Source organism: Triplophysa dalaica, chromosome 23, assembly GCF_015846415.1.
Source record: "Triplophysa dalaica isolate WHDGS20190420 chromosome 23, ASM1584641v1, whole genome shotgun sequence".
NCBI classification, from domain to species: Eukaryota; Metazoa; Chordata; class Actinopteri; order Cypriniformes; family Nemacheilidae; genus Triplophysa; species Triplophysa dalaica.
The window spans coordinates 11,408,450-11,427,404 of NC_079564.1; the positions used below are offsets into that span (position 1 = coordinate 11,408,450).

At 36.6% G+C, this 18,955-nt stretch overlaps 1 protein-coding gene across 1 annotated transcript; it reads left to right on the top strand.

Moving 5' to 3' along the window:
* Window positions 1–5,260: 5,260 nt before the first annotated feature.
* On the top strand, window positions 5,261–15,924 carry LOC130413542 (tripartite motif-containing protein 16-like). Its single transcript, XM_056738824.1, has 6 exons — window positions 5,261–6,107; window positions 6,294–6,389; window positions 13,400–13,621; window positions 13,987–14,143; window positions 14,434–14,490; window positions 14,714–15,924. The coding sequence occupies exons 1-6, from the start codon at window positions 5,529–5,531 to the stop codon at window positions 15,253–15,255; spliced, it is 1,653 nt and encodes a 550-aa protein (XP_056594802.1). The 5' UTR covers window positions 5,261–5,528; the 3' UTR covers window positions 15,256–15,924.
* Window positions 15,925–18,955: the final 3,031 nt, after the last annotated feature.

An 18,955-nucleotide genomic window follows, 5' to 3' on the forward strand; every position in this document is an offset into this window, starting at 1 on the left:
ATTGCATGTTGTCTAGGAACTTTATCCTTGGCGTCATGCAGTGGCGGTTTTAGGCACGGGCGAACAGGGCAGCCGCCCGGGGCGGCACATTTTCACGACACTTGGGGGGCGGCAAAAGCACTTGAAAAAGAAAAATAATCTGCGCCGCTAAACGGGTTTCTATTATGTATAATATAACTGTCTGTGTGGGGAATTGGCAAATTGCCGCCCCTGCTTGCTGAGAAGCGCTGAAGCTGTGTGAAAAGTGGAAAGGGGAGGGGCCGCGCCCGCGATGGACAGTTCAACTTTCCCAAAGGGAGTGGACAAGGAGGAGGGGCCATTTAGTGGGCTAAAGTCAGTCACACCTTGACTTTCTTCCAAATAACGCACATTTCAATCATAATATTAAAGCACTAGCCTATATTTTCCATGTTTTTTTTCTGAATTGTGTGTGTGAAATGGCTATTAAAAAAAGGTAATCCAAAACGATTATGTGGAGGTGAAGTGGTTTAGTCTTGACCTCTGGTTGTGAGTGACAGTGTTGTGAAATCTGTTGATTGTCAAGTGCCAGATAAACACAGTGAGAGCGATGGAGAGAAAAAGGTTTAAACCGTCAGGTGCCCAATATAGGAACAAATAAAAGTAGAAGACGAGAAAAGAGCAAAAGATAAAGGCATGCAACTACGTTCTCTCTGTATGATTACGGTAATGTTATCCATGTCATCAATGAAGGGCTCATGTTAATGGGTGGTAACGTTAACTCTTACGTTTGTTAGCCTTCTTGCTATGATGCTAGCTATGCTTATACAACAATAATTCGGTCTTAACTCAACAAACACGAGATCTAATTTCACCATAAGATTGTGCTTTGCAACAAAACTGTTACAAGTAAAGTTATTATTTATTTCCATCATTGGGGTTAATGTTGGGCCCTGTAATTAGCCAACGAAATTAACATATGTGTAGGACGTTTCAAAGACGAACATTTGCTATTTGAACTTCCCAGATAGCACACAGACATCACGGAGACATCTATTTGATGTGTGTTTTTACATCTGGCAGACGTATTTTTTAGAGTGTTTGCTCATCTGCAATACGTCTAAAGGACGTTTCCTGTTAGAAGATGTCTTTAAGATGTAATGATTTAGAATGTATGTTAAACTGACATCTTATAGATGTCTATCAGATGTTAGTAAACAGCAGATGCTTTCCAGATGAAGTGATCTTTAACAGACATCTTGCAGACGTACGTGTGCTATCTGGGGTTGTATGCTGCCTGTTATTTTATTTTAATTTTTTAATGTGTATTGTTATTGGAAAATTTGACTTTTCTACCCTGCTGCTATATTTACCTCAAATCTGTTAAAAAAACTTGTTAAGAGATTATACACCTCATAACGTTATGAAATTCGTGTTCTCATTCATAAAATTCTAACATAGAAGAGATTATAAAAAGAAAGAAATTAAGTATTGAAAGCGCCAGTAGGCGGCAGCGATTCACTGTTTTAATGAGTATACTTAAATTATTCATTCATCCAATTCGTTCAAAAATCAGATTATTTTAGGAAGAAAACAAACATCAATGTGAATACTTTTGTCATTAATAATTACAGACACTTTTGAAAAATGAACTAGCAAAACAGATGGCTGCTTTGGTAACTTTTTATACTGATAGTTATATATAAATACATTGCAATTGATTAGCTTGCTAACATATATGGTGTGTACTTAGCTATTAGTACACAATATTTTTATACCTCATTCTCAGTACATGCTTTATTTTTTTTTGCATCCCTCTCTGACCAGCAGTTTAATATAGTCTGCTGTGCAGCACTTCTATTCATTTTTGGCGTACGTTAAGTTACCCGTGTGCTCTCCCATTGAAACACCACTCGCGTTGTTTTGGTGAAAGTGCGACTCATTGGTTGGGCGTTACCAATCGGTTCAATGGAGGGGGAGTTTTTTTTGTCTAATTTATTATGACAAACTCATATTTGATAAGGAACAAATTTATCATCACGAAATAAAGTAATTCTACATATTTTTCATTTGATCTACTGTGATTTTCATTTTGAAATATTGGAGGGGTTGTAACTGATGGATTTGAATATTGGGGGGGTTACCTTCCCCCCACCCCCCCCACAAACTACGCCCCTGGAGGCAGTAACCAAGGAGCTAATTGTTCCTTAGATTAGATTAATATAGCGTCTAATGGGTGATGACAGACATTTGCCATGTAAGGGCATGTTTATTTAAATTTGCAATTCATAAGAGTTATACTGTAGCCTACTGTCTTTTGATGTCAATTTCAATTGCAAATTCAAGGGCATCTTCCTTGAACTTATCATTTTTATGCATGATAAGGATCTATCAGAGATCTACTCCAACTTTTGGACTGTTCTCAGGATTGCACTTACTCTGACAGTCACTGTGGCTCAAGCAGAGAGGAGCTTTTCAAAAGTTGATCAAGTCGTACCTGAGGTCAACCATGTCTCAAGAATGGCTCACTAGCCTTGCTATCATCAGTATCAATCACTCAATAGGGGCAGATTTCGTATGATGACATTAATGATGATTTTGCATCAAGGAAGGCCAGAAAGGTCAGGTTTTAGTTTGTGTTTTCTGTTCTTAGTGCAATAGTGTAATAATTAGATTTGCTTTTGTGTGATGAAGGATTTGTGCTATTTAGAATATCTATTCTATATTTTATTTATATATTATTCTTAATATTTTATATTGTTGTTGTTCTCCGCTCATGTTACATCATGATTGTACATATGTTGCAACTTTTATGTACATAGAGTATATTTAAGTTCTGAAAACGTATACTGATTTGTGCAGAATTGTGTTAAAATGTTCTGTTGAAGGATTTGTGCAATTGAGAAATATAAGGTTTGTCTTACACTTATATAGTTATGGTAAAACATGGCTTTTTTTTCTCTCTCGGATGGGTGGGAGTAGGTGGGGGGGCACCCAGAAGGGATCTCGCCCGGGGAGTGATTCAATGTAGAACCGCCACTGGCGTCATGTACACCGCTTGTGAAAATGAGCATCACAACCGGAGCAAAATCTGAACGGCTCGATTCCTCAAATGCTAGGAGGGAAAGTCACACCAAAACAAATTTACCGGGTTCTTATTTTTCACATTTTCTGGGTTGTTAGATACACCGGGGACCCGATTATAGCACTTAAACACCGAAAAAGGGGGGTTTTCATATGATGCCACCTTTTAAAACTCAACCTGACTGTTTTTATCTTATTTCATTTAATCACTATTTATCTATTTTATTTATCGTCAGTTCTGCTTATATCTTTAACTCATATTGTATCGTTTCATTCACACACATTATGGTCAAAGACCAATCAATCTCAATCATCTGGAAATGATGTATTTTTTCCTGAACAACAAAGAGGTCATAGGATGTACGATCAAAGGGGTCATAATCGTACACCTGGCAAGGGGTTATAAATTTAATTGTAATAAATCACGTGGATCCCAATTATTTAATAAATCACGTCTTGACATTCATTGTGTTATATTTACTACGCTCATGGTAAAAACTGCTGGATCCCTTGTAGTGATCAGTCGTTCTGTAACAAGAAGGCAGGCAAGGCAGTGGATACACATGCAGTACTGATTTATTTAACATAAGACAAAGTAACAAAAGAATAAAGAAACAAGGGGCAAAAGTAATCCAAAACATAAATGAATCAAAGCACAGAAACAACAACTGACAAATGACAAGTGAAACACAAGGGCTTATGGTCCGTGTACTTTTGCGTCCATTCGTTTTTCTTTTTTTAACAACTATATTCCATTCCATTTTCTACCGCTTATCCGAACTACCTCGGGTCACGGGGAGCCTGCGCCTATCTCAGGAGTCATCGGGCATCAAGGCAGGATACACCCTGGATGGGGTGCCAACCCATCGCAGGGCTAACAACTATATAAAAAAGAAAAAATGTGCTTTTCTTTATATTTGTTTTCAAGTTAATGGAGAGATTAACCACAAACAAAGTACATTTTCTTATTTAAAATTATTTTATAAATGAAAATCAAATTATTGGTATACAACTATTTTTTCAGTTTTACAAAAATGCAATTTTTTAAAATAATTCTTGTCTAACTTCTGGATAATTATTTAATGTAATGTATATGCAATTTGTGTTAGTTGCTCTACGGATAGCTCGGGATCATGGCATAGTACCCACGTACACAGATACTTTGCAAGTGCACCATGTCCCCACCACTTTTTGCCAAAGTTGACTTACTGAAAGAAATTTGAAAATAATTATTGCGGCAGGTGTGTTAGGGTTACCATCTTATGAATGATATTGCATTTTATTACTTAGTTCTTGTACTGCTGTCGGAAACCTCACGTCTCACACCATGACTGGCACAAAATCTTCTAACAGTTCACGCCGAACAACCTCGCCCAACACAAATTTGAGACAGATGCTCAGCAACGTCCTTGTGTGTGTGGTGTTTTAAAATCATGTCCAAAATCACTTCTCTGTACGGTTCCAGAGACATGGTGCTTCGCATTCAATGGTGCGGGAAAAAATATTTCCGGGTCACTAATTTGGCCTCAGAAAACTAGTACAATTCGCTTTTATTCGATATTAATTTGTGTATTTTATAAATGTAATGTAAGGTGCAAAAAGTCATAAACAAAAATCTGAAAATAAGTCAATATACATTTTTTTCGTAGAATGTTCTGAATACAGTTCTAATTCAAAATTTTGAACGTAAATTTTTTTGCTTAAAATACAACAACCGTTTATATTTTATTTTTCTCGTCATGGTTAAAAAAAGGAAAAACGAATGGACGCAAAAGTACACGGACCGCTTATATAGACAGAACCAAACCGGGTAACAAGACACACCTGGGAGCAAATGAATAGGAAACCAATGAACTAAAGAACTACAACAGATTACACAAGAAACAGGAAATGACAAATAACAACTTAAAGTACAGACCGTATCTTGACAATATTGCTGTGTTGGAATATTAACTGAACTTACCTGCCATTAGTATATGTTAATAAACAAAGCTATACTGTATTCTTACAATCTGTTATCTGACTCGTTCCGTTACACCTAAAGAAATCTATAGAAATTGTTTCAGGGAAAAAGTCTTATCTTAACCACCCTTTAGTCATAGTTTTAATTATAGTATTTGTAGTAATTTGTGTCAGAGGTTCACATGTGTCCTCTCAGTAGAAAGCAGGTAGTGTTCTATCATATCTTAAATATTGAAAACTGCAAAGTCTCTAAAATGTGAAATTTGTTGAAAGGCTCTAAGGTTTGGCCCCCAATTTGTTTGGGGTTTGTTATGATGTCTGTCTTATCAAATTTGTGATAGACCAACACCTGTTGGATGGTTTAATTTATGTCATGTGAAAGTAAGTCACACCCAGTCACACCCAGCAGTTAAATGAATACAGGCTACAAAACCAGGATGACAAAACCAGGAAACTACTTCAGCTGCTCATTTCATTTTTTTCAAGCTTGTGTGTCTACCTGCCTGTTAGTACACTACTGAAAAATGGCAGAAGGGAATATTTCTCAAGACAAGTTCAGTTGTTCAGTGTGTCTTCATCTACTGAAGGATCCAGTGACTATTCCCTGTGGACACAGTTACTGTATGAGCTGTATTACAAACTGCTGGAATCAGGAGGATCAGAAGAGAATCTACAGCTGTCCTCAATGCAGACAAACCTTCACATCAAGACCTGCTTTAAACAAAAATGTGATGATCACTGAAATGGTGGAAGAACTGAAGAAGACGAGACTTCAAAATGCTGATCAATGTTACGCTGGACCTGAAGATGTGAAGTGTGACGTCTGTACTGAGAGAAAATACAAAGCTGTCAAGTCCTGTCTGGAGTGTCTGAACTCTTACTGTCAAAATCACCTTCAACAACATGTAAGTCTTTTCAAAGACAGACAACATCATTTGATGGATCCCACTACAAAACTCAATGAGATGATCTGCTCAAAACATGAGAAGCACCTGGAAATCTACTGTCGCACTGACCAGGAGTGTATTTGTTATCTGTGTTTGATGGATGAACATAAAAATCATGACACTGTAACAGCTGAAGATGAAAGAACTGAGAAACAGGTATGAACACAACACCTGTACCATCTATTCTTGTGTGCTAATGTTATCAGTAATGCTAAATACAATGCTAAAAAATATTACATGTCATTATAAAAAATAGAGGAATTTAGAAAATGGTTACAAATGTATTAATTTACTGCGTCCAGGTGATTTGTAGCCAATATATGATGTTTTGTTTTGTTACAGAGGGTTTTGGGAGAGACACAGAGAAACTTGAAACAGAGAATCCAGGAGAGAGAGAAGAAGCTTCAGGAGCTCAGAGAGACTTTGAACTCTTACAAGGTGAGTTTTGATGAGAAAATCTGCTGGCATGTAAAAGAGACACTCCTCCTGCAGTGCTGGAGAACATTTTGTATCTAGACTACTATAAAAATGCTCAAGGTTAGTAATTTAACACTTAAACGAAACACAAAAGCAACAAAGGGATTTTCTCATAGCACAATCAACACACAATAGTACAGTATTTTAAATCAATTAATTAGCAAATTCTGTCGTCAATTATTTAACGATAGCATATATTTAGTTTGGTGGAATGAAACTTTTATGGGCTTAAAGATCTGAAGATACAGGCAGATAAGGAGGAGATGGGAATGGAGTTGGGTTTAAGTGTAACATGATTAAGCAGATGATAAGGAGATTTGATTTCATAAATTTTAAGAAAAGTCATAAGAACAATCTTCAACAGATTTGGCTTAACAAAGTATTTTTCCAAACCTGCAGTCACATTTATACACAATATAACAGTATTTAAAATGTGTTTATTTTTATTTAATTAAAGCTTTTTAACATAATCTACAGAAAGTGGTAACACAGAAATTGTAAGGTTACCGACAGTGTTTTGACTTCTTTTTCAATTGTCTTATTTCCCTCGTTGACTTATCCAATATGTCTCGCTTTAATGCTGGTAAGGTCAGCTTTCTAAGTATAGGTTAGAGTTGAAAGTTTCAATGGGAAACCATTCTTCTTGGAATCAATCAGGTTCGTTTTTTTACGAAGAAGGAAAGGGAAGTAGTTTAATGTGTCGATAAGAAAATGATGCTTTTGGGAAACGCAGCCCAGGTAAGTTTTTTTTACGGAGGAAAGGGAAGTTGTTTTATAAGTGTAAGTAGGAAAACCTGTTTGCTTGGAATTTACCCACATATAATCTGCTAAATGTAATTTGGTTGCAAGAATTACATTGTGAACAATTTAACATTTTCCATGAAAGTCCGATTTTTTATTTATTGTTCTATATTAGTATTCTGTATAAACACTTTTCTATGGCAAATATAACAGCAAATAAAGGAAATATATTTTGTCCTGATGCCAGAAACAGATCTAATACCATAATATTGCTGTTTCATTAACCAAGCAAAAACAAATTAAGAATTTTACACACCACATTGATCCCACCTATCCAAAATCACTAAATTTAAGCAGAATCATATTAACCATATTAAAAAATGTCTTATAATATTTTTTGGTGTACCTTTGAAAAATCACCTACATATTGAACAGTGAAACTGATTCTTAAGGGTTAATAAATTGCTGACAAGCACTGGTGAGTCAAAAGATTTTACAGCTATATATGTGTTGCTATATGACCTGAAAAGAGCTAAGAGGATAGAGCTGGATAAAGGACGCGACAACTTTGTTTTTCCTACAACATTTAAAATGGTATTAGATTGTTAATGATAATCTTAAATCCTTAATTTTTTATATTTTATTAAGCCTTGTTGTGCAAGCACTGTTGAGCTTGTGCAGAGGCAGCAGCTTTTGCCAGAGGGGAACTGGAATCCTCTGGTTGGGCCTGGGTTCCCCTGAGGTTTTTTTTCTCGATGGGAGTTTTGGGTTCCTCACCACCGTTTGCATATTGTTTTGGACTATCTGCCTGGCCGGGGGGGCTGCTTTCGAATTCATACTTGTATTCAATGTGTCTCAGGTACAGCTGCTTTGTAACAATGAAAATTGTAAAAAGCGCTATATAAATAAAGTTGAGTTGAGTTGAGTTGAGTTGTTTTGCTCTTTGCTGGCATTGCTAGTTCTGTTTTTTTCATCTGTTTATGAATTTGTTGAGGTCCCAATCTAAACTTCAATGATTTCTCAAGTTTGGGCATTGCAAGGCAACGTTTATTTATATAGTGCATTACATACCCAAAGCTAATTCAAAGTGTGTTACATTCAATTCAAGTTTATTTATATAGCGCTTTTCACAATGTGCATTGTTCCAAAGCAGCTTTAAAGGGGCAAACAGTAAAAACAGAAAAGATTAAACACAGCACAGTGCATGGTATTTATACAACGAGTAAGATCATTCTAATAAATAATATCTAATTAATAAATAAATAAACGCAGTCTCCCGGTGAGCAAGCGAACACTGCCCTGCTGTGGCAAGGAACCCAAACTCCAATGATTGATTAATGGAGAAAAAAAACAATATTCACAACCATGCTCAGCCGGGAGGGCCAGATCCCCTCTGACGTGTCATAGCTGCACTCAGTGACCCCGACCAAAAGCCACCGAGCAAATATCCACGAGGAAGAGGGAGAGCCCACCATCCGCAACCCAGAAAGTCACACTCACCGAAAACCGTGCAGGTTCAACCCGGTCCCACTCCACGATCGACACCACAAAACAGAGGAACAACCAGGGAAAATAGTAATGGCATGTTGTAGCTTTATTCCTCTGTTGTCCGACATCAACCACAAAACAAGGCCAAACTGGACCCACACAGCCCCAGCAGATGAGTCCCCACAACCAACAAGCCCCCCACCCCCCACAAACACCCAGGCAAACAACCTCCAATTAGCGTAGATGCTTTTTATTAACTCTGGAATAAGTGAAAGCTTGGCTGGAAAAATGTGTCTTTAATCTAGATTTAAATTTGTGGGAAAGTGTGTCTGACCCTCGAATAGTATTAGGAAGGCTATTCCAGAGTTTAGGTGCTATGTATGAGAAAGCTCGTCCCACTTTGGTGGATTTAGTTATCCTAGGTGTCATCAAAAGTCCTGAGTTTTGAGATCTTAGAGAGTGTGATGGGTTGTAACGTGATAAAAGCTCAGTTAAGTAAATAGGGGCTAAACCACTTAAAGCTTTGTAAGTAATTAAAAGAATTTTAAAATCAATACGATACTTAATGGGTAGCCAGTGAAGCGATAAAAACTGGGGTTATGTGATCGTATTTTCTTGACCTAGTAAGAACTCTGGCAGCTGCATTCTGAACTAACTGTAGTTTGTTTATTGATGATACAGGAAAACCAGTAAGTAGAACGTTACAGTAGTCAAGCCGTGAGGACACAAATGCATGAATAAGCTTTTCTGCGTCAGCAACACATTAAATATTTTCTAATTTGGCAACATTTTTAAGGTGGAAGAAGGCTGTTTTTGTGATATTTGAGATGTGATTTTTAAATGACAGGTTGTCGTCTAATATAACGCCAAGGTCTTTAACTGTATTTGTTGGAGTAACAGTGCAGCCTTCAATTTGCAGGCTGTAATCGGAGATATTCTGTTCATGTGTTTTTGGTGCTATAAGTAATATTTCCGTTTTGCTAGAGTTTAAAAGAAGGAAATTACTAGTCATCCAATGTTTTATGTCCTCGATGCACTCTGCCAGTTTGGATAGTTTGAAGGAATCATCTGGTCTTGATGAGATATATAGCTGAGTATCATCTGCATAACAGTGGAATCTAATTCTATGTTTTCTAATAATGTTGCCAAGGGGCAGCATGTATATGGAGAAAAGCAAGGGTCCTAAAACCGATCCCTGAGGTAATCCATAATTTACATGCGTGAGATTGGACGATTTCCCATTTAAATGGACATATTGATATCTGTCTGATAAGTAAGATCTGAACCATTGTAGTGCCTATCCCTGAATACCGGTAAATTTGTGTAAATGATCTTATAGTATTTTATGGTCTACAGTATCGAAAGCAGCACTAAGGTCAAGCAGGACTGAGAGTGAGATGTTACCTTGATCTGATGCAATAAGAAGGTCATTTGTAATTCTAATGAGCACAATTTCAGTGCTATGATGCGGTCTGAAGCCAGACTGAAACTTTTCGTGTAAGTCATTATTTTGTAGGAAAGTACACAACTGAGTGGACACTACTTTTTCTAGTATTTTAGACAAGTACGGGAGATTTGAAATCGGTCTATAGCTTCCAAGTTCGTTGGGGTTCAAGTCTGGTTTTTTGATAAGAGGCTTAATTACAGACAGTTTAAAGGGTCCTGGGACATGGCCTAGATTAATTGACGAGTTAATAATGTTACAAATGGGCTCAATTGCAACAGGTAGAAGCTCTTTTAATAAGGTAGTCAGAATGGGTTCTAATAATTATGTTGTCGGTTTGGATGTTGCAATAAATTTTACAGGACAAAAACACTGTAGCCTTTCTTTTTGGTTGATGGTCGATACAAATTCTTCAGATACACTTGGAGGTTTGGTTTTAGCCATGTTGTCTCGTATTTTTCTTAGATTTTCTCTGCAAAAAATAGAAAGGATTCACAAAGGGTATATTCCCAGCAAACAGGTTTTCTGACTAACACTTATAAAACAACTTCCCTTTCCTCCTTCGTAAGAAAAACTAACCCTGACTGCATTTCCCAACAGCATCGTGACCTTAAGTTGATTTTAGAACGATTACCAACAATGGAGATTCGATAAACGTAGGCTTACGATGCTTTTGGGAATCACAGACCAAATTGATTCCAATCAAACAAGTTTTCTTATGGACACATTAAACAGCTTCCCTTTCCATCTTTATAAAAAAAAAACATTATTAATTCCAAGCAAAAGGGTTTCTTATTGACACTTCAAAAATGAACCTTAGCTTAGAAAAAGTTAATCTTTTTGTGAAAAGCTGTCCTACATTTATTGGCCAGCAGTTTAAATGCCGACCATCGTTTTAATCCGTTAGGTTTAGTAAATCATGTAATGAAGCTATCAAACGTAACTGACACATCATATCAAAATGTTTTAAACAATATTCACAAATATTCACAAAACAGTGACAGACAAATAACTTCTAAAAAATGTAGGTGTAAAAACTGACAACTTTGTAATGACTAAACGCAAATGTTGAAACTATACAAAAGGGTTTACAAATGAGCACAACTTAAGATATGTCAAAAATTTACTTGACATTCCAATGGGGAAGATACAAACTCGTAAGAAAGGTTTGTTTGTATGTCAAAAGTTTTGAGCAGAACTGGTGATATAAAGTGGGAGATCCACATTGCCTACATGTTGTGTATTTGAGGGTAAAGTATTAGAAAGATACAAGAACACAACATAATGGAGATGAAGAGGTTTGAGACTAAAAAGAAACTAGTTACTAGTTTCAGTCTGTTGGCTCCTAAGTTTTGAAAAGTGGATGGAAGGTTTCTTTCTTATTCCTGGTTTTAAACGTTTAACCCTAAACCAGATGTTGGACTTGTTTAATTTTTAATGCCAAAAATGTCATTAACACAAACATTAAAGATTTTCCTTCACACCAGATCGTAGACACACAGATTTCTCCAGAAAATAAATCAGGATGGAAACCCAAACCTGTTTTGGTTCCTTGTCTTAAGGCTTTGCCGTTGTAAGAACACACCCATTAGAGGTGCTAACAAAAAACAATCCCCCATACCCCCAGGACCACGTTGAAAAAAACCTTGCCTTTTATGTTTAATGTTTAATCATGTAATCTAGTATATTACCCCATGATCGGCCTTGAAATAGAAGTAAGTGAAAGGTTGTCTCAGATGGAACATACACAGGAATGTACACAATCACGCACGCACGCAATCAGGGCTGCGGGTTGGGCCCGATAGACAATGACATCGACAATGAAAAAATTCTTACGTCAGCTTAAAGGAACAATGATTCCTCCTCCTTTTTCTTTAAAGTGGGCCGTCATCAACCGGACACCTGCAGGGCCGGGATCAACATCTCTGCCCGCTGTGTCAATATTTGCACAGATTGATATCTGAAAATGTAGGGTTTCTATTGAAAATGTTAACTTCACTCTAAAATACTTTTTACAGCCTGTATTAGGACAGTCAATTTTGTACAATCATGAATGTGCCATTTTAAATGTTCAAAAAGGTTGGCGAGTAGCCTTAAACGCTGCATCTAGAATTGAGGTCATGTTGTTGAGATCTGATCGGTATTTTTGCAGGAACTTTACACCAAAACCTTGAGTTCGCCATGTTTTTGTGCCCTCTCACATGATTTATAAAGGTGTATAATGTCTCCACGGAGATGCCACAGTATTTGCACACAAACATTGCTGGTTTTATGCTCACAATACATGCAAGATGTTCAATTACATGATGTAACAAGTTAACAGCAAGCGATAGAGAAAAGAAATCACAATGAAACAGCTGACTTAAAACTAAACCCACAATAGCTCGTTTTGTTTTCTAAAAGTTCACAGGACCACTCACCTGCTCCCAATGCGGTCAAACCCAAGATAGAGACCTATTTATTTACTTTTATTCATTTGGCATTTTATCCAAAGCGACTTACAAGTAGAGTGCAGTGGGCAGCTATCACTGCAGAGCAAGTGATAGCTCAAGGTCACTTCGGTGTTCCTGGTGGCACTGAGAATTGAACCAGCGACCTTCTGGCAAAGAGTCAAACTCTCTTACCACTAGACCACAACTGACCCCATTCAGCGAGGGTCAAATGGTGTAGAAAAAAAGAAAATAAACAACTATTTTTTTACAGCTGTGTTTGCTACAGGTTCTGTCACAAGCTCTAGTTACGTATTTGCGCGCCTATCTATCTTAACACCATAAGCATGAGGTAATTGTGCGACGTAAAGTACCCCCTTTTTAAATTAAATAACAAAACCAAAACATATCAAATATGTTGAGAAAAAAAGAGAAATATCGGTATACACGCAGATTATTGCATCTGTGTCTTGTCTTGGTTTTCTTCTTTCTCCCATCAGGACATCAATATCTTTCTGTGATTGGTCAGATTTTCCGCTTCTTTTTTTGCTGTATTTTTATTTACAGTAAATGAAAAATAAGCTATTTTTGGTCAAAGGAACCAACGCAGCAATATTTCTGGGTTAAATTACAAAAATAAGTACTGGATTTGGAAAGTATCTGCAACTTGTGGTGGCCAACGTTTGCTCTTTAAAAAAGTCATCATTTAGTGTATGTTTCATTTAGTTGTCCTAAATGCTAAATAAATAAAGCTGAATTGACTTTTACTCCCTCTGAAGTTCACTGTGTGTCACAGGTTGTGTGTCACAGGTTGTGTGTGTGGCAGTAAGATGTGATTGTAATGTGTGTTTTTTCTGCGCTCTGCACAGACAGAAGTGGAGGACAGTGAGAGAATCTTTACTGAACTGATCCGCTCCATTGAGAGAAGACACTCTGAGGTGACACAACTGATCAGAGATCAGGAAAAGACTGCAGTGAGTCGAGCTGAAGGAGTCTTGAAGCGTCTGGAGCAGGAGATTGAAGATCTGAGGAGGAGAGACACTGAACTGGAGCAGCTTTTACACACGGACAATCACATTCATTTCCTGAAGGTGTAGTTTGATTTTTTTCTTATTTTACTGCCATTTGTACAGTTTTTATTTATTGAGAAACCAACAAAATGACTTTCAGGTATGACATGAAGATTCCTCTGTGGGTTCAGACTGCCAAAAGTGTTTAATGTATATATTTTTATGCACTTGTAATCCAATTTTTTCCAGATTATGTTGATTGTGTAAATGGCAAATTCAAAAACATGTTAAAAGTTAAACCAAGACCCATAACAACTCAAAGAAAACTATACAAAAGTAACAGAATGGTTTAGTAGAGATAATGTTAAACTGGTGAAGTGTAATAAAGGTTGTAATGCAGACTAAAAGAGAAAGTGAGGAGATAATTTTTTTTTCTTCTTCTTCAGAGTTTTCAGTGTCTTTCTGCACCTCCTGAATCTACAGTTTCACACATTACTGTCAGTTCTCTCGTCTCTTTTGATGATGTGAGAAAATCTGTCTCTCGGCTGAAAGAAGAACTGGAGGATTTCTGTATAGAGGAGATTGAAAATATATCTGATCAAGGTAAAATAGAAGATATCAGAATAGTACAGTTGGACTCTGTTTAGGGTCATGCTCTGAATATCCATAGCGGACTGTGTGATTTCAGCTTGTAAATATGTGTTATTGTTTTCATGAAAGTTTGTTCTTGCTCAGATCACACACACATACACAGATTTTCAGCCAGAGCAAAACAGTCATGCAGTCTAATCTCAGGCCTGCTTACACAGAGTCCTCACACTCTTTGTGTGTTATTGTTTAAAATATGTATTTGATATGAATATTATACTGATTATGTTTGTTTATGTCTTTAGTTTCATACATCACAACTGTTTCTGATGAGTTGAAGACCAGAGAGGAGTTCTTACAATGTAAGACACTTAATTTTGTATTTATGTAATTTAAATGCACTACAGCATGAAGAAAACAGAAAGGTTACAAATATTTAAATACCAAATTAATAAAATAAGTTGTAAGAAATGACTGATGCTACATCTGACTGAAATGAAAACGAAAATGAAATTATAGAAACATCCAGTTTTTGAAATTCTGACTTTTGTGAAACTGTAATAATGTGTATTTATATCTCATCAGATTTCAGGCAGTTCACACTGGATTTAAACACAGTGAATAAAGACATCCGTCTGTCTGATGGAAACACAACAGCCACTAACACCAATGCAGTCCAGCAGTATCCTGATCATCCAGACAGATTTGATGATTATCTTCAGGTGTTGTGTAGAGAGAGTGTGTTTGGACGCTGTTACTGGGAGGTTAAGTGGAGTGGTGATGTGTATATATCAGTGTCATATAAGAGCATCAGCAGGAAGGGACAGAATAGTGAGTGTGTGTTTGGATGCAATGATCAGTCCTGGAGTTTGCGCTGCTCTGACTCCACATGCTCATTCTGGCACAATAACAAACACACCGATCTCCCTGTAGTGTCCAGCTCCTGTAGAATAGGAGTGTTTGTGGATCACAGAGCAGGAATTTTGTCTTTCTACAGCGTCTCTGACACAATGACCCTCATCCACAGAGTCAAAACCACATTCACTCATCCTCTCTATCCTGGGTTTTATGTTAGTAAAGGATCCAAAAAAAAAGGATCCATGAAAATGTATCAATTCATAAGATAAATCATAGAGAAGTATACAAGTAAAACTGTTAAATTCTGGGTTATAGGAGTAAATAGAAAAGGCATATTATAATATTGCATGTGCAAATGGGTAATATAGTTATAGTTGTAGTTGAGTACATATTAGTATTTATATTTATAATATAAAATAGCATAAGAGAGATTTATCTTCATTGCTAGTTTTTTCTTTTTCTTTTTCTACCGTATACCATAGGACACATTTGCATATTAATCTGTCAACTACCTACATAAAGAGATCAAGGACTTTATAAATAAGTAAATTTACGTTAATGTACTTGGGCATGATGTCGTATCTCTAAATGCTGTCACATTTATTGGTATTTACCATAATGTTTGGAGGGCTTGTAACTTAACATAACTATGCTCATAAGTTAGAAACAAAATTTATCATAAAGTTAGATGACCAGGTCCTAGAAATTTTGGTTATGGTTGAAGTAGAAAGATATTATGAAGTTCAGTAATTGGCCTGTGCAATCTGTGCATCTTGGTAAGCCTCATCATTGTATAAGGAACTGTTAGTTATGGGGTAAAAATAAACCTTTGTTTCAGTGTGATGTTGCACTTGCTTAAGTTGCGTGTCAAAAATCAGCCAGACACGAAATAAAAAGTGTATTTTAATTTTTTTCTATTAAAAAATGTTCCTCTTTAATTTGCATATCTAAAGTATGTTCTATCCGTAGTTAGTATGGTCCTCAGGAGTAAAGTTAGTGTAGGAACTGACTTCAACCAACAGAGGGCAGCAGTGAATAATAAATAAAATGCCATTGGCCGTATCTATTGCTATAAAGTAATGAAATATCTGTAAAGTGTATTGGACAAATTCCAAAATTCATAGGCATAAAAAAAGTAAAATATATGATTGAAGATCGGGATTCCTACCTATACAGTTGTATTGCACACATCGTTTCTTTGAAAAGTATTTAGTTTGATCACATTCATAAAAGTGAGATAAAGTTGTATGATTATTTCAGAAAAAAAACGGAATGTCCGGCATCTTTAACCACTGGGACAGAGAGATTTTTCAGTTACAAATGATCTCCAAATCCATCGTTAAATAAAACATCCATTACTGAAATGCCCTGAACAAACAAACACACCTCAACTTCTCTCACTATCACAAGAGTAATGAATCTTGATAAGCGGGTCTTCTCATCGTTTGTCGGTTGGCACATTGGTGGGCATGAGATTGCATGAGAAGCCAGCATGTTTAGCAGTGTAAAGAAGTCAGAATGCATGAAATAGCATGTTACCTAATATTTAAATATATTTTATAGTCTCACTGCTCAGAAACACTAAACTCAGATGATTTAAGTTATGATCATGGTTCTGGCTTGTGAATAATACATTTTGTTGCTAGGACGTTATCTACAGAATTTTGGTGTGAAGTTCAACAAGCAATATCTGTACACAAACATATTTCTGCAGATACATTATGACACAGAATATAATTTTCGTTCATTTTATATAAGCAGCCCTTTATTGAGTCTTTTTAGAAGCAACACATTATAATTTACTGACATCTTATGCAAGTTTGCTAATCTCTTCAAAGTGCAACAACTTTGACCTGGAATATCAAATATGAAATAAAACGTTTGTGATCATAAATGCATTTGAGTAGATGGGTATAGCTACACTTCTTAATTAATTGTTTAATTCCATTATCTCTGCATTTATGTCTGAATTTATTAATTTCTTTATTCATACACTTTATATACACTTTACTAAATAATTTCTCGTCGTCCATTAAAAACATATGCTCTGATGTAATACATTCACAATGGCTGATGTTAATGATGTTATGATGGATTATATGTTTTGATATATCTAATTCACTATAAAAATAAATGGTACAGTTTTTAAAAAATCCACAGAAAAATCCACGGGCCCTAAATTCCTCTCCTGAAATCAAAGTACATCCCTATGAATTAATGCAGCCTCTTGACTGGATCCTCTATAAAAGCACAAATGACATTTAAGTCTATGAGATGGTCTCTGTGGGATCAAAATAAATGCCATGAATGACTGTATTAATAAATGAATAAATTAGGTACACTACCTGTGCTTTAAAAAAGGGGAGGAGATGGAAAGAAACTCTGGGTTTACCAAAGAAAACCTGCTCCCGACCAGGGGTGCGTTTCCCACAAGCATCGTTAGCCAACCATGGTCGCAAGTTCCGTCGTTCCAGCATATTTCAACAATTTAAGCGTTTCCCAAGACCATCGTTCCAACGATATATCGCAAGCAGCATTTCAAAGTTGCGTGGTTGGAACTAGATCTAGAGCTGTGGTTAGAAGCATCGTTCCTTATGACAACTAGACTTGCATGCATCAAGCTTTTTATCAAAGTAAGAAAGCAAATGCAGTGCATTCCATAGGCCCTATCCATCACTCGAAATATATACAAATTTAATTGGACGCTGTTTTATGAAAGTGCACATGCGTATGATCTGCGTGCGCTAGGACCCTGGGGAATCCCTGGGCAGAATGACGTAGGAGGAAACTTAATAATACATTATTTAAATATCGTGATATAATACAACAGATAACAAAAGTAGTCCATCAATGCAATGTATGTTATTTAGAGCAAAAATTTGACATTAAATCGATCTGAACGTATTTATTTTTTCAAAAAATTGATCTCCGACAGAGTTACGGTTTCGGGAAACAGTCGTGACTTCCTTTATAATTTCAGGAAACGCACCCCAGATTAGGTTTATGGAGTAAATTGCTATGGTTACTGACTCTGAGTTTACAAATTACCTCTCTTTTAGAATTGACCTGAGTTACCCACTTTCTCTGGGTTTTTTTCTTCTTTCTTGTTTTAAATAACGAATTTCGTTATTAAATTAAAAATGGATTTTTCTGACTCTTGGCCTGCTTCCTTTATTTAATAGTTTAGTTTAACAAACCTTAAAATGGTTATGAGCTGTAACAAAGACCTTTAATTATGTATGTATTTATGTAATTTGAATGCACACGCACAAGTTATAACATAAAGGTTACGAATATCAAAATTCCAAATTGAAGTAAGCTGTAAGAATGTACAGATACTACATCTGACTGAAAATTAAAATGTGTGTTTTGTTTGTTCAATTGAACAATGTACTTTTGTATCTTTATAATATCAAACATTGTGGAAAACAGTAAACGAAAAAGAAAATGCAATTATATGGTTATAACAAGAAACCCTTAAACAACTATGACTAAATACAAAAACTGTCATTGATTGTTTAGGTAACATCATACAAAATTAAGAACCAGGGGTATGTAAACCGGATGGTTGGGGAGGCAAAAACTCGGGCCTGGGAGGAGTTTGGTGAGGCCATGGAGAAGGACTATCGGTCGGCCTCGAAGAGATTCTGACAAACCGTCCAGCGCCTCAGGAGGGGTAAGCAGTGCCCTACCAACGCTGTTTACAGTGGTGGGGGGCAGCTGTTGACCTCGACCGGGGATATCATCGGTCGGTGGAAGGAATACTTCGAGGATCTCCTAAATCCCGCTGTCACGTCTTCCATTGAGGAAGCTGAGGCTGAGGGCTCGGAGGCGGACTCGCCCATCACTTGGGCCGAAGTCACAGAGGTAGTCAAGAAACTCCTCGGCGGCAGGGCACCAGGGGTGGACGAGATCCGCCCTGAGTACCTCAAGTCTATGGATGTTGTCTTGGCTGACACACCTCTGCAG

Excerpts from the sequence above, each read along its gene's own strand:
- LOC130413542 (XM_056738824.1), top strand. The coding sequence starts at position 5,529 with ATGGCAGAAGGGAATATTTCTCAAGACAAGTTCAGTTGTTCAGTGTGT. Across the intron at positions 6,390-13,399 it reads AGACTTTGAACTCTTACAAG|ACAGAAGTGGAGGACAGTGA; the intron begins GTGAGTTTTGAT and ends CGCTCTGCACAG. Across the intron at positions 13,622-13,986 it reads ATCACATTCATTTCCTGAAG|AGTTTTCAGTGTCTTTCTGC; the intron begins GTGTAGTTTGAT and ends CTTCTTCTTCAG.